General features: G+C 38.1%; 1 protein-coding gene across 2 annotated transcripts in view; it reads left to right on the forward strand.

Moving 5' to 3' along the window:
* Window positions 1-13,468, forward strand: part of LOC150093671 (uncharacterized) — a 51,078-nt gene that overhangs the window by 34,624 nt on the left and 2,986 nt on the right. The window contains exon 3 of one of the 2 annotated variants that reach the window (XM_090413010.1): window positions 6,675-6,806. In XM_090413010.1, the coding sequence (XP_090269136.1) occupies window positions 6,675-6,768 (94 nt within the window). In that variant the 3' untranslated portion in view covers window positions 6,769-6,806. The remainder of the gene's footprint in view (window positions 1-6,674; window positions 6,807-13,468) is intronic. The other variant, XM_090413011.1, reaches the window with a different exon arrangement.

Consider the following 13,468-nt stretch of genomic DNA (forward strand, 5'->3'; position numbering starts at 1 on the left):
GTCTTAAGACTGTTCATTTTTTTTTAAATCTATCGTCTGAAAAGAATAAATTATAAACAAGAACCCTTACAATCCTCTCTATACTTGACATATTTTAAGATTTTTTTCTTTTTTGTTTCGCTTTCAGCACTAAGAAAAAAATGCTCTTGTTAAAATTCAAGTTGCCTTTTCCATAGATAACAACTAGTTGCTAAGGGATTCGAATAACTATGAGTAATCAAAACTACTCATCCTTAGGCATTAATAATGTCAACCTATGTCGACCTTTTCGTTAAATGGACAGTTGTATTCACATTGTTTGCAAACGGAATCTAACAAATCCGCACCACACATCCCTACTGGGTAATAGATTAGCAAAACCTTAAGACATGATCAAATAGGGCCTAACAGAATTATTTCTGGACAATAAGTGCTCTGTCACGTCGCTGGTTTGCTTTGGCTGCAAGTCAACAATGTATAATTTTGAATTGGATCCCTTGGAGATTCCAATGCTTTCCGGTTAAACAGATAACATTGAACGAGAAGAATGTCATTACTTTATGATAAGCCTTAGAGAACACATAACTTAGCGTCTGGGAAATTTATTTATATTTGTTCAGGCGGGTGGGCGAACGACAAATAGCCTTCAAATTTGACTTTTGCGCAGTTGTGGTTTTACCTCGGCATTGAATTCGTATGACCAGGAATTCAATAGAGAAAATACAAAAGATAAGAATTCTTCGTTGCCATCCCTAAAGCTACATGCATTTCAAACTTGTTGAAGACTTTTCTTTATATTTAGTTTTATTTTTCAGTGCTGGTTCTCTTCGAACAAGCATAGTAATATGTATTTCCAATACTCTAGCATTTTATTACAATATATATGTTAACAGAAGACCATTTCGTTTAATAGAAAAAGTTAAAATTTAAAAGTATTATTAAAATAACCTTTATGATTTATATACCACTATAATATTTTTGTTCTTTAGAAGTAGCTTCATACACCATTTGTAAGAGCAAATAAATAAACTTGAGATCCAAAAGTGATAAAGTCTGGATGAATTTAGAGAACTGAACAAGATGGCGGCTCGTGTGTTAGTGTTTTGTATCGTGTATTATTGATGGTGAATTGTGAATTTGATTTATTTATGCTTATTCATTAGTAACAGTAGTTAATTGCTTGCTACCATAAACAGACACTTTATTTTCCATAGTGGTTTATCCAGGTAAGTCATTTGTAATTACAAGGGCGATACGTTAGGCCTACTGCCGCTATTATCGCTATTGTTTCTTATAGTGACATTTTATTGCTGATAGACACCTAAGAGTGTCTACGGGATTTGCTAGTGGACCCTCAAAAGTCCACAGGAAAGTCCACTTTACCTGCTCGGGACACCAGAGAAATCTCTACTCTTTCTCCATCTGTGTCTTAACACATTTTAAATTATTGTAATGGCAAAACTTCTGAATGAGACCAAATTCGAGGAATTATACATGGAATTCCTCAGACTACGAAAGCTGCTGAGTGATAATTGGCCAGGAAAAGTCAAGCTCTTTGACACATTCCCACCCACAGCAGTCACAGAGGACAATATGGATGACATAAGCGAAGAGCTCGTAACTCTGATGCAATCAGATTTTGCACACTCCCCAAGTATGGAAGATGCTACATCCCAAGACAGTAGTTATCATACCTTGAAAACAGATACAGAGTACCAAATGGTCAAAAAAGAAGAGGAAAATCTCCACTAAAGTGTAAGAACCCAAAACAACAGGGATAGAAACACTCAATGTTCCTAAAGAAAAAATACCACCAGTCATATTAAGGGATAAGGAAAAATGGATCCCGGTCTCATCAGACCTCAGAGAACAAAACATCTCATTCTCATGGGCCAAAAACTCAGATGAGGGAGTTAAATACAACCGACTACTGTCTCGGATTACAGACAGATGACCAGATTAATGGACAATGCTAACGTCCCATATCACACCTTCACTTTACCCAGCGAAAAGAACCTGAAGGTAGTTCTACTTGGGATAGCCGAAGGTACCACTCTTGAAGATGTGAGCACTGATCTCTCCAGACAGGGCCTGTTCCCCAGTAAAAGTGAGTAGAATTCTCAGATCTGATAAAAGACCAATGTCTTTGGTGCTGGTGGAAATAAGCAACACACAAAAGCAGATCTATGAACTGACTGTAGTATGTGGACTCAAGATATCAACTGAGCCTCTTAGGAAAAGAGCATCTGCAGGTCAGTGTCATAGATACCAAAGGTTTGATCATGCCCAAAAATTATGTAAGGCAGCCTTCAGGTGCTTGAAGTGCGGCTAGGGACACCAGACCATCACATGCACCAAACCACGCACAACTCCAGCATGCTGTGCAAACTGCAGACGACCTCACCCCCGCCAACTACAAGGGATACCTTTCCAATCCAAAAAATCGAGGATCAACAAACATCAATCTTGCTCCTCCACGTAACAACGTTTTAAGCAACCAAACAAATTGTCCTCCAGTCCAAAACACCTCGCCTTCAACTTCACAGGAAGGAACAACCTTGACCAAAACATATGTTGAGGCTGCAAGAACTAAGCCTCCTACATCTCTCGAGCTAGAAAGCTCCAACATAACATCCGTTTTAACAGCCTCACTTGCCACTATGCTGCAGGAATTCAGCAAGACATGCCCCACAACATCTTCCAGAAAGAGATTCCTGCAAGGCACTCAAAACATTATAACAGCCATCTGTCATGAGTAATAAATTCAAATCAAAAGCTCTTAAGATAATCGCATGGAATGCAAATGGATTGATGAACAAGGTTTTGGAACTTCAAGAATTTGCAACCTGTCTCAGTGCTGATATCATCTTAATTGGTGAAACACACCTAAGACGCGAATAACCCAAACATCCGTGGATACACTATGTGCAGAAACGACAGAATTGGAACACGAGGTGGAAGCACAGCCATATATATTAAGAGTTATTTGAATCATAATATAATAGACAAGCCCAAAACAGTAAACCTGGAGATGACCGGTGTGGAGGTACATACCTTAAATGCTGGGAGTCTCAAGATCTATGCTGCTTATAACCCTCCAAGCATTCCTCTGCTGACAACAGATCTGGACTCCATACTTAGTCCGAAAGATTCCATAATAATAGCAGGAGATCTCAACTAAAACACACAGCTTGGTACAGCTCATCAACTAACACCAAAGGCCACACACTTTTCAACTTTGCAATGCTCAACTCTGTTGTTGTGGGCGGCCCTACCGAGCCCACCCACTTCAGCCGTTCTGGTAACTCGGATGTACTAGACATTATCATCTTTAAAAATTTAAGATACCAATTCAAATTGGAATCAGTTAACGGATTATCTTCTGACCATCCCATAGTGCTTAATCTAGGTTCGTCAGATCAATTCTCTCCTCTGCACACACTCATACCATGGGACAAGTTAGCCAAGGTTCTCTCCGATCATATCGGTCCGGTGCCGGTATATCAGTAAAAAGGAAGAGATTGACACAGCAATAAATAACTTAACCATACAAATTCAAGAAGCAATAGAATCAGTCAGACAATTCACTGTCTTCCACCCAACCACCCGTATCCCTGAAGAAATCATGGAGCTTATCAGAGCAAAAAATAGAGCCAGAAAGAGATACCACAATACCAGAGCCCCACAAGATAAAACAGTATTGAACAATCTAAACAGGCAGGTCTGGGAAGCTCTTCAAAAACACAGAAACCATCAATGGGAAACCAAATTGGCTAACATCAACACTGAATATCTTCTGTATGGAAATTCTTAAGAGCGATCCGCACCAAAATGCAACTCATACCCCCTATACAAACCAAGAAAGGGACAGTTCACAAAGATGAAGAGAAAGCCGAAGCACTAGTAGGTAACCTAGAATCTCAGTGCAATGCATCTCAAAGAAATCTAAATATCAACCTTATGTACAAGATTCATCGTCATGTTAGGACAACCTTAAGTCAGAACACTGTTAACTCCGAACATATCACTCCTACAAATCCGGCAGAAATGATAAATATCATCTCCCATCTAAACAGTAAAAAAGCTCCAGGACCGGAGATGGCATAACCAACAGAATAGTAAAACTACTTCCAAGAAAGTCCATCTCGTCAACATTACAAATGCCATCTTTAGATTCCAGCATTTCCCTACTACATGGAAAACAGCCACTATCATTCCACTGAAGAAGCCAGGTAAACATCCTCACTTTCCCGAAAGCTACAGACCCATAAGCTTATTGTCCAGCCTCGGAAAGGTGACAGAGAAAGTGATCCTCTCAAGACTTGAAGCAGAAACAGATAAGTTAGGAATTTTGCCTAATGAACAGTTCGGCTTCCGTAAGGCTCATAGTACAGCTCAACAAGTGCACCGGCTGGTAGAAAGCATTACAAAAGGCTTTAACTGGAGACTCAACACATCTGCCATCTTCATCGACACAGAGAAGGCGTTTGATAAAGTATGGCATTAAGGCCTTCTCTACAAACTGATTAAATTTAACTTGCCAGTCAAGTTAATAAAAATAATACATTCTTACCTGAAAGACAGATATATGCAGGTCAGGGTCGGAGAAACGGTTACGACCAGACGCAGGATCTTAGCAGGCGTACCTCAGGGATTCCTTCTGGCTCCTCTCCTGTTCTCAATCTATGTGGCGGACATCCCTCTGAACCCAAGAACAACATTCACTGCATTATATGCAGATGATACTGCACTGATGGCAAGATCACTGAGCTCAAAACTGGCGACTAAAAGACTCCAAACCAGCATACACATTTTAGAAAAGTGGATGGCAGACTGAAGGATTCAAGGTAACCCCCAGAAAAGCTCAGCTATATTGTTTACTAGAAAGAAAATCCATACCATGGAGGATATTTATTTATTGGGAGTAAAGATTCCATGGCAGACTGAAGTTAAATATTTTGGAGTGATTCTGGATAGTAAACTCCTATTCAGCAAACATATTAGTTACATTACCTCAAAGACATCCAAAGTCTTAACACAGCTCTACCCTATGATCAACAGAAAAAGTAAACTGGACACGCAAACAAAATTAACAATTTACAAGATGGTAATTCGACCGGTGATCACTTACGCATCCCCAGCGTGGAACCGCGAATTCAAACATTCTAAAACTTCAGAGATTACAGAATAAATGCCTGAGAATGATTCTGGATGCCCCTTGGTTTATAAGAAACACCCAGATCCATAGAGAAGTTAATATCCCTTATATCTCTTCCTTTCTCCTAAATCTAGCTGAGAAGTTCTTTACCAAGACAAGTAACCATCCAAACCCGTTAATCAAGGAAGCCTCGGAATATAATGAAGCAGAAATCAACAAATATAAAAGACCAAAGTCTATCTTAAGTTCAGCTGAACACAGCTAACTTCACTGCCCTCAGTGGGCGAGCATATAGCTCACAAACACTTCATTCAAAGTTCTTTCATCACAAGACAAAGGGGAATATGAAAAGCAATTTTGCTTCACCCATCTAGCCAGAAATGTTAATGTTAATGTCTGGATGAATTTCATTTTCAACACGGATTGTTTATTTCTAATATGTATGCGCATGAGAATGTTGCATGTTACCGGTCCTGCTGTGGAGAAAAAAAAAGACCCGATTAAATATAAATGAATGTCACTACTTTTATTTAATTCACGTTAAGATCTATAATTCCGAAACATTTAAGTTCCTTATTACCTAGACTCTGCTCATAATGTTGCATTATTCTGCATTTATCTAAGGAAAATATTCATGATAACGTTATTGTAAAAAAATAAATAAAACTACCATCTAATTCAAACTGCAAAATAAGCTATAATACTGTATGCTAGTTTCCTCCTATCCTCTAGAATTTAGAAAATAACGGATCTTTATGTATTTGTGAAGAACTGTCATAATGCAAACAAACTTCACTCATTTCTTTGAATAGCTTAATGGAAAATCTGATGTTCAGGCGCCATTATCAATAAAGTTTCCTTTTATAGATACTTTGAAGCTTTGTCGCACAAAAGACATCACACATTGTAATAAACAAATGTGTCTGTAAAGAGTTTTTCGTGACTATTGAATTTTCATTGTCAATAACTCAAAGTCTCAAAGTTTCTTGTTTCTTTTTTTCTGTTAGATATTTTATATCGACAGATATAAAATATCATAATTATTTTATTACTTATGGTTTGTACAATACTTAGGAAGAGTGACAGTAGGTGTTTGGCAAATATTTGTCCCAGTCTCAGTGTGCACTAGCATCGCTGGGGGACAGTTGTTGTAAACTGAGACCAATAACTACTCAAACATTTTCCTTAAGCTAATTCAGGCTTCTTTTTTTTTAACTTTGGCGAAGCTATTAACAGTTAGTGTGTCTCAGGATTTTTATCGGTTCTGTCCTAGTAGAATTTGCCTTTGTTCGAGCAGGAAATATTTTCTGCTCTAAAGAAATTTTGTATGCATGAAATTCATCGAAACGTCCTTTTTTGTTGTGTTTCGTTAGGCTTCAGTTACTAGTAAGCATTTCTATCAATATCCTTATGAGGCATTATCAAAAATCATCACGACCTTACTGTGTGATTAATTCTTAATTAATTAAAAATACTTGAGTACTCAAAACAAATATGTATTCAAAAAACTCTTGCTCATCACATCAATTTTATCCAGTAGGATTCGGGCTCTCCTAGACAGTAAGGTTATGGAACTACTACTTCGCAATGCGGCCATGGACACGATGAAATCCGAAATATCTGCTAAATAAATGTATTACATTGGACTACTTCTGCACTATTTCGTTTGGTAAGTTGTGTAGAATCTACTGAGAAGATGTTTTCTTTTAAAATTTTATTACTTGGGAAACTAAACAATATATCTTGAATATATTTAAGTCATTAGCTACCACTTGGAATAATTGAAAAATGGTGTGATGTAAAATTGAAAAATTAAAACTTAGCTGTTTAATTTATGCAGATGATGTTATCCTCTTAAATACATTCACTCCTAATGTGAAAATTAGCAACAGTAAATCTCTGTAAATATCAACTGATAAAAGTGACAAAATATGTAAAACATTTCAATTAATTAGTTAAAATTTTAGTGAAGATGTGGACATAGAAAACAGAAGTAGTAGTAAAACTAGAATAGTCTGATAGCTGGGTTCGTAAACAACACTTAAACGAAGAGACCAGAATCTACAGGTGTGTGACAGTTCTGAGAAATATTAAGTGAGCAAATGAAATAAAATCCAAAATCACGTGAAAAATAAAGATATTTAAAAAATCCGTAATGGGAAAAGAGAGATCGAAAGGCGTCTGATCTGAAATCGAAACTCCAACCTATATTGTTTTTATAGTATTCCTTGATATAAAACAACTAAAAATCTTTACCTGTTATAATTTTTTTAGATTGTAAATTTGGATTCAGTACCTCTAAATAAAATATCATTACCTCAATGTCGGTGTAATCATTACTATTTATTAACTCTTAAAAATCTGTTTTTCTAAGAGAACCAGCATAGTATATCTAACGTGAACGTGTCTGTGCACCAGACATAAACCATGCTTTGATCAGGCAGCCGTGTTGAATACAAGACGTATCCAATGACATAATAATCTTTCTCTCTGAGTGTTGTCCTATTAGAATCGGTCTGTAGCCATATAAAACGAATTAAATTACAGGCTTTCTGCTTGATTGTGGAGTGAGATTGTTGATACATTAGTCAACCGTAGGGGATTATCGGATTTGCTGTGCTTTTTTTTTTTTATTGTCCTCCAACACAGCATTTCTTTCAGATAAGCCTTGCAAAAATATCCACATTAGATGGGCTGCAGCTATTGGAGAAAATATCTGTAAAACTGTCAAAACATAGTAATTAACAGAGATTTACTGAATAAAGTGAACCGGATAAATAGCGCTTGTATGTTCATTCAAAGCAAATTTTCACTTTGGTATCGAAGACTTCCCAAATTTGGGATGCGGGGAGTTGAATCATTTGAACAATTTCTATCACAAAAAAAATAAAAAAATTAAATTACTACGGGTAGCTCCATCACCTAAATACGCTTTGTTAAGTTTCAGAAATCTTAATATAAAGTAAATTGCTATTTCTCCGCTCATTTAAGTACCACATTGCATAATAAAAATATGTAAATATCCCTCCCCCTAAAAAAAAAAACAATTAAAATGGTGATGCAGCTATTTATTTGATGGATGCTATCAGTGGCAGCTGGTGACAATAGAAACAGGTGGGGCCAGGGGCCAAAAACAACTTAATTTTTTTATATTTTTATAGTGGGTTCTATTATTGATTTATTAGTTATTATTTCTGTTACAATAATGTTTAGTCAGAATCTGATGCAGTGAGCTATTATTTTTTTTTTTAATTGATAGGACGTAACATATACGGGCTCAACGTATTAATAACATGAAAACTCGAAATATTTGCAGTTGCGGGAATTGCTCAAACGGACTAGGAAAAAAAAAAAGGAAGAAGAAGAAACTCAGCAGACTAGAGCAACGAACCGGAAATCCAAAGACGCTGGTTCGACTCCAGCTGGCCGCCCTGCAAAATGTTTTCATTTTTCAAGTGTTAAAACAAAAAAAGTTATTATTTCTATTATTTATTTTCCAAATCAATATCGAAACGTCCGAGAAATAACGAGAAACGTTTTTCCAATAAACTATCGATTTTGTTCATAGTTAAAATGTATTGTTTATGGACGTAATAAAAATTTAAACTTTAAAATAAATTATAACAAAAAACGACAACAATAATTAAAACTGAAAAACAATAAAACAGATGAACGACGAGAATAAATAATAAGACAATGAAAGAATCGCCGGCTATTTACGTACAAACGAAAGTGGCTGGTCCAGACTAAACTGGCCTCAAGATAAGCGTTGCGCCCGGTAAACAAACACGATCGCTAGTGCACTTGCCTCATACATGCCCTGTGTTCTACACGTATAAAATAGGGACAGCCGTGGCTGGCCCAAGAGACCGTACTAAGTTGCATTATACAATATTGCCACAAAATACTACAGTAATTTTTTTATTAACAAATAAAACGTGTTGGAAAAAGATCAAAAAATAATAATTACAAGAAACATATTTTCTAAAACTACAATTATTGGGCTAGTTATACAAATATAGGCGGGGCTCGGCCCCTATAGACGAGCTGCCCCTGGATGCTACTATACTGTATGCACTGCTATAATTTTGGCATATACAATCATTTTTAACCACTCCTACCCATAAAAGGTAGGAAACCTTTCTTACATTACTACAGTGTGGTCTAAGCTTTTGATCATCTGGAATCCCTACTGCTCTAGAGACCAAGCATCATATTTCTTTAAGCAACTTTAGGTTTCCAAACGAGCGGACGGTGGGGTCTTAGATAAGGCAAAATAATCTTTCACCATGATAAATATCACTGTTACATCTTTGACAAGGGTAAGAATAATAATATAATAATTTTTTTTTCGTGTATATAAATTATATGAATATTTTATATATCACAGGGCATGTATGAGGCAAGTGCACTAGCGATCATGTTTGTTTACCGGGCGCAACGCTTTTCTTAGGGTCAGTTTAGTCTGGCCCAAAATATATAATAATTTTTTCATGTATATAATCTATAAACTATTACTACTTTAATTATCACTATAAAATAGTATAATTTATAAAGTATTATTAATTGTTATTATTAAATTTATTTTGTTAATCATAAAAATAATAGTCCTTATAAGGACTGGCTTAAAGGGGCGAAGCAAGAATGCTTTTCATCTACCCCGTTATATCTGTAGAGGACAGTGTAGCGATAAGGTGTTATTGAGCCATTAAAGCTCTGATCATGGCAGGAGGGTAACAGCAATAGCCGAGCCTCAGTTAAAACTTCACTGGCTACAGCATTGCCATCCATTACCCTCCAAGGGTATTAATCACCGCATCTCACGGTCGATTCTAATAACCGACAATTGACATTTTTGTCTTTAAGGGTGAAGCAAGATGCTTTTCATATTCCCCGTTATCTGTTGTAGTTACAGTGAGGGTAAAATTTATGAGCAGTTTGCTCACCCTGAATGGGCATGGAGATTATGCATCGCTATAGGAGGCTAATATAGCTTTTGGTCTTCTATGTTTGAATATGCCCGTTGCCTCGTATGCTGCAGCTTGCTGAACCAAATCGTTGGGGTGTGTGGACGTCTTTAGGAAAAACTTGGATGCTAAGGATTGTTGAAAAGAGAAAATATAGGAAATATTTGTATCTCTATGAAGTTGATTGTTTCTAACATACCATGGGGCGTTCAGAATCATTCTCAAGCACTTGTTCTGTACTCGTTGTATTTTGATAATGTTAGTATTAGAGGTGTGGCTCCAGGCTGCAGAGGCATAGGTGATTATAGGACGAATCGTCATCTGGTATAGTCGCAATTTGATTCTGTTGCAGAGCTTGCTATTTCTATTAATTAGCGGATAGATCTGAGCTATGGCTTTAGATGCCTTTGTGCACGTACACTTGATGTGTTGGTTGAAAGATAGCTTTTTGTCGAGAATTACACCCAGGTAATGTGTTTCTGTCTTCCAGGGAATTTTAGTATTGAATAGTAACAGATCTCCTGCAGGAGATATTGGCCTTTTCGAGAAACGAATGGCTAAGCTTTTCTGAGGGTTGACTTCCAATCTCCACTTGGTGAACCAACCATCCAGCTTTAGAAGGTTTTCTAGAAGCTTTCTGGTAATGAAATGGGGTCGTAGAGATATAGTTAGTATTGCCGTATCGTCCGCATACAGGGCCAAAATGGAAGTCATCGGATTGTGCGGGATGTCTGACATGTATTCGGAAAACAGCAATGGAGCCAGTAGAGATCCCTGCGGCACTCCAGCAAGGATATGGCGCTGGGACGATGTAGAACCGTTGATTTTAACTTGCATTGATCTATTCTGAAGATATGAGTGGATTAGATGAACCATTTTAGTGAGGTACCGGCTGAGATAAGTTTGTGGAGGAGTCCAAAATGCCAGATTTTGTCAAATGCTTTGGATAGGTCTAGGAAAACAGCTTCTGTGCACTGGCGCCCGTTATAGCTGGTGGTGATGTATTCGACAATTCTGTGGATTAGCTGAGTAGTACTATGGTGTTGCCGAAAACCAAACTGTTCTTTAGGGAAGATGTTTAGGTCATTTACTAAGGTTTGGAGTCGTGAGAGGATGACCATTTCCGCAACCTTACCCAGATTGGAGATGAGACTGATTGGACGATAATTTTGCGGTAGGTGTGGGTCTTTGCCTGGCTTATGTATAGGAATTGCATCAGCCAGTTTCCAGGAGGAAGGAAAATAGTGAAATTTCAAAATTGCATTTATTATACTGGTCAGGTGCACTATTGCTTTTCGGGGCAGAAGTTTGATCACGCGATTAGTAATTCCGTCTGGCCTAAGAGCTTTTTTGTTCTTTAATTTTTTAATAATGTCATATATCTCAGCAGGTGATGTTGGTGCAATATGGTCGGTGCTGGTGATAGGAAGTTTGAGTGAGTGTCTGACCTTGCTGTGAATCTTATATATGTGGTCAAAGTCAAGGTTTTCATAAAGGCCTGCATTGCTCCTCCAAATTGTATGCTATAACTTCTGCTTTGTCTACATCTGTGTGAGCAAGGCCCTGGTCAGAGAAGATTGGGGGAAGGGATCTCTCTTTGTTTTTTCAGTAGTCCCCAGATGGAGTGATCAGTATGTGAAATGGATGCTAACGTTTCTTCCCATATTTGGTCTCTATGAGCCTTGAGTGCATCTCTTACTGCACCATTTAATCTGTTTAGATTTGTTTTATCTTGTGGTGCACACGTGTTACGGAATCTTTTCCTAGCTCTGTTTTTGTCTCTGATCAAGTTCATGATGTCTTGAGGCAAACAATCTGGCTTGCGGGCAGATTTGTAGGAGGTAGCTACCGTTAGAGCAGAATTAATTTGTTGTGTGAGATTTTTAACTGCAGTTTCTTCTTCTTCTTTTGTGTATATGTGAGGAACAGGTCCAATATAATCCTTCAGTGCTAGTGATAGACTTTCCCATATTATGTAGGAGTGAGAAGGAGAAGACAGGTATTCTTGTTTTCCTAGCTGTAGTAGAATTAGGTTGTGATCGGATGATAGTTCATCCATGGATATAATGCTGTATTCAAGTTTGATATCCTGCAGGATAGCTATATCCAGGATATCAGCAGTGCCAAACGTACTGAGATGAGTTGTTTCGGTGGGGCCTGCCACGACAGCGTTGCTTGATCCTAAGTAATTGGAAAGGATGCAACCGTTCTTGTTGGTGGATCTGAAATTCCATGCAGGGTACTTGGAGTTCAGATCCCCGGCTATAATGGTCGGCTCTCTGACACATAAGATGGCATTTAGGTCAGAGTGTAGTAAAGATTTTTCGGGAGCGTTGTAAGCTGAGTAGATTTTCAATCTGCCAGCAGAACCGGTGACTACTTCCACGCCTGTGATCTCAAGGTTAGTGGTTGAAGGAATGCTCACAGAGTGGTGCTTAATGTAGTTTTTAATGAAGATGGCAGTGCCGCCGCCTCTGTAGAGTAGTCTGTCATTTCTGTATAGGTGATAGCCCCTTATTGTAGGATTGTCTGAGGGTCTTAAATGAGTTTCACTGATTAATATAACATCTGGTTGATACCTATATGTGAAATTTCGGAGTTCCAGAATTTTGTTTTTGAGGCCATTTGCATTCCAAGCAACGATCTGAAGAGATGCTGGAGTGAGTTTGTTACTATTCATTTATGAGAGCTGTGAGGATGACCTGCGTTTCACGAAATTTTTTAGTGGAAGTTTCAGTAGGGTTTGATAGGCTGAAATTTTGTAGCATGTTTGCTAGTGAGGTCGTAATAACAGCTGTTAGAGTTTTAGGTGCTGTTGGTTGATTTTGTTCTGATATTGGTCTATTTGTGCGGGTCACATCGGCATAACTTCTTGTTTGCCTTTGGGTGTCTCTATTTTTGGAGGTCTCCGACTGTGGCCGCTGAGTCTCCGGTTTTGATGCCTGGGCCTCTGGTGTTCTTGTACTGTAGGAGGAGGGCTGATTGACCGCCTCCATCCGTCTGTTCTTTGGGTGCTGAGTACATCCTTTGTAGTTCGCAGGATGAGGGCCACCGCAGTTGGCACATTTGGCCGAGGTGGTCCTCGGCTTAGTGCAGGTATTGGTAGGGTGACTGTCCCCACATTTCAAACATCTATATTCTGCTCTACATGGATTTTGGGCATGGCCAAACTTCTGGCACCTGTGGCACTGCCCAGAAGATGATCTTTTCCGGAGTGGTTCTGGTGTGACGATGAGTCCACAGACTGTTTTTAGGTTGTAGATATTTTTGTAAATTTTATGAATCTCTACTAGGACTAATGACATGGGAGTCTTGCCTGCTTTGTACATTCTGCTGACCTTGACTGGAGGCAGATCCTGACAAT

Source organism: Typopeltis vanoorti, chromosome 23 (assembly GCF_054136105.1).
Source record: "Typopeltis vanoorti isolate ZY-2024b chromosome 23, IOZ_Tvanoo_1.0, whole genome shotgun sequence".
NCBI lineage: Eukaryota > Metazoa > Arthropoda > Arachnida > Uropygi > Thelyphonidae > Typopeltis > Typopeltis vanoorti.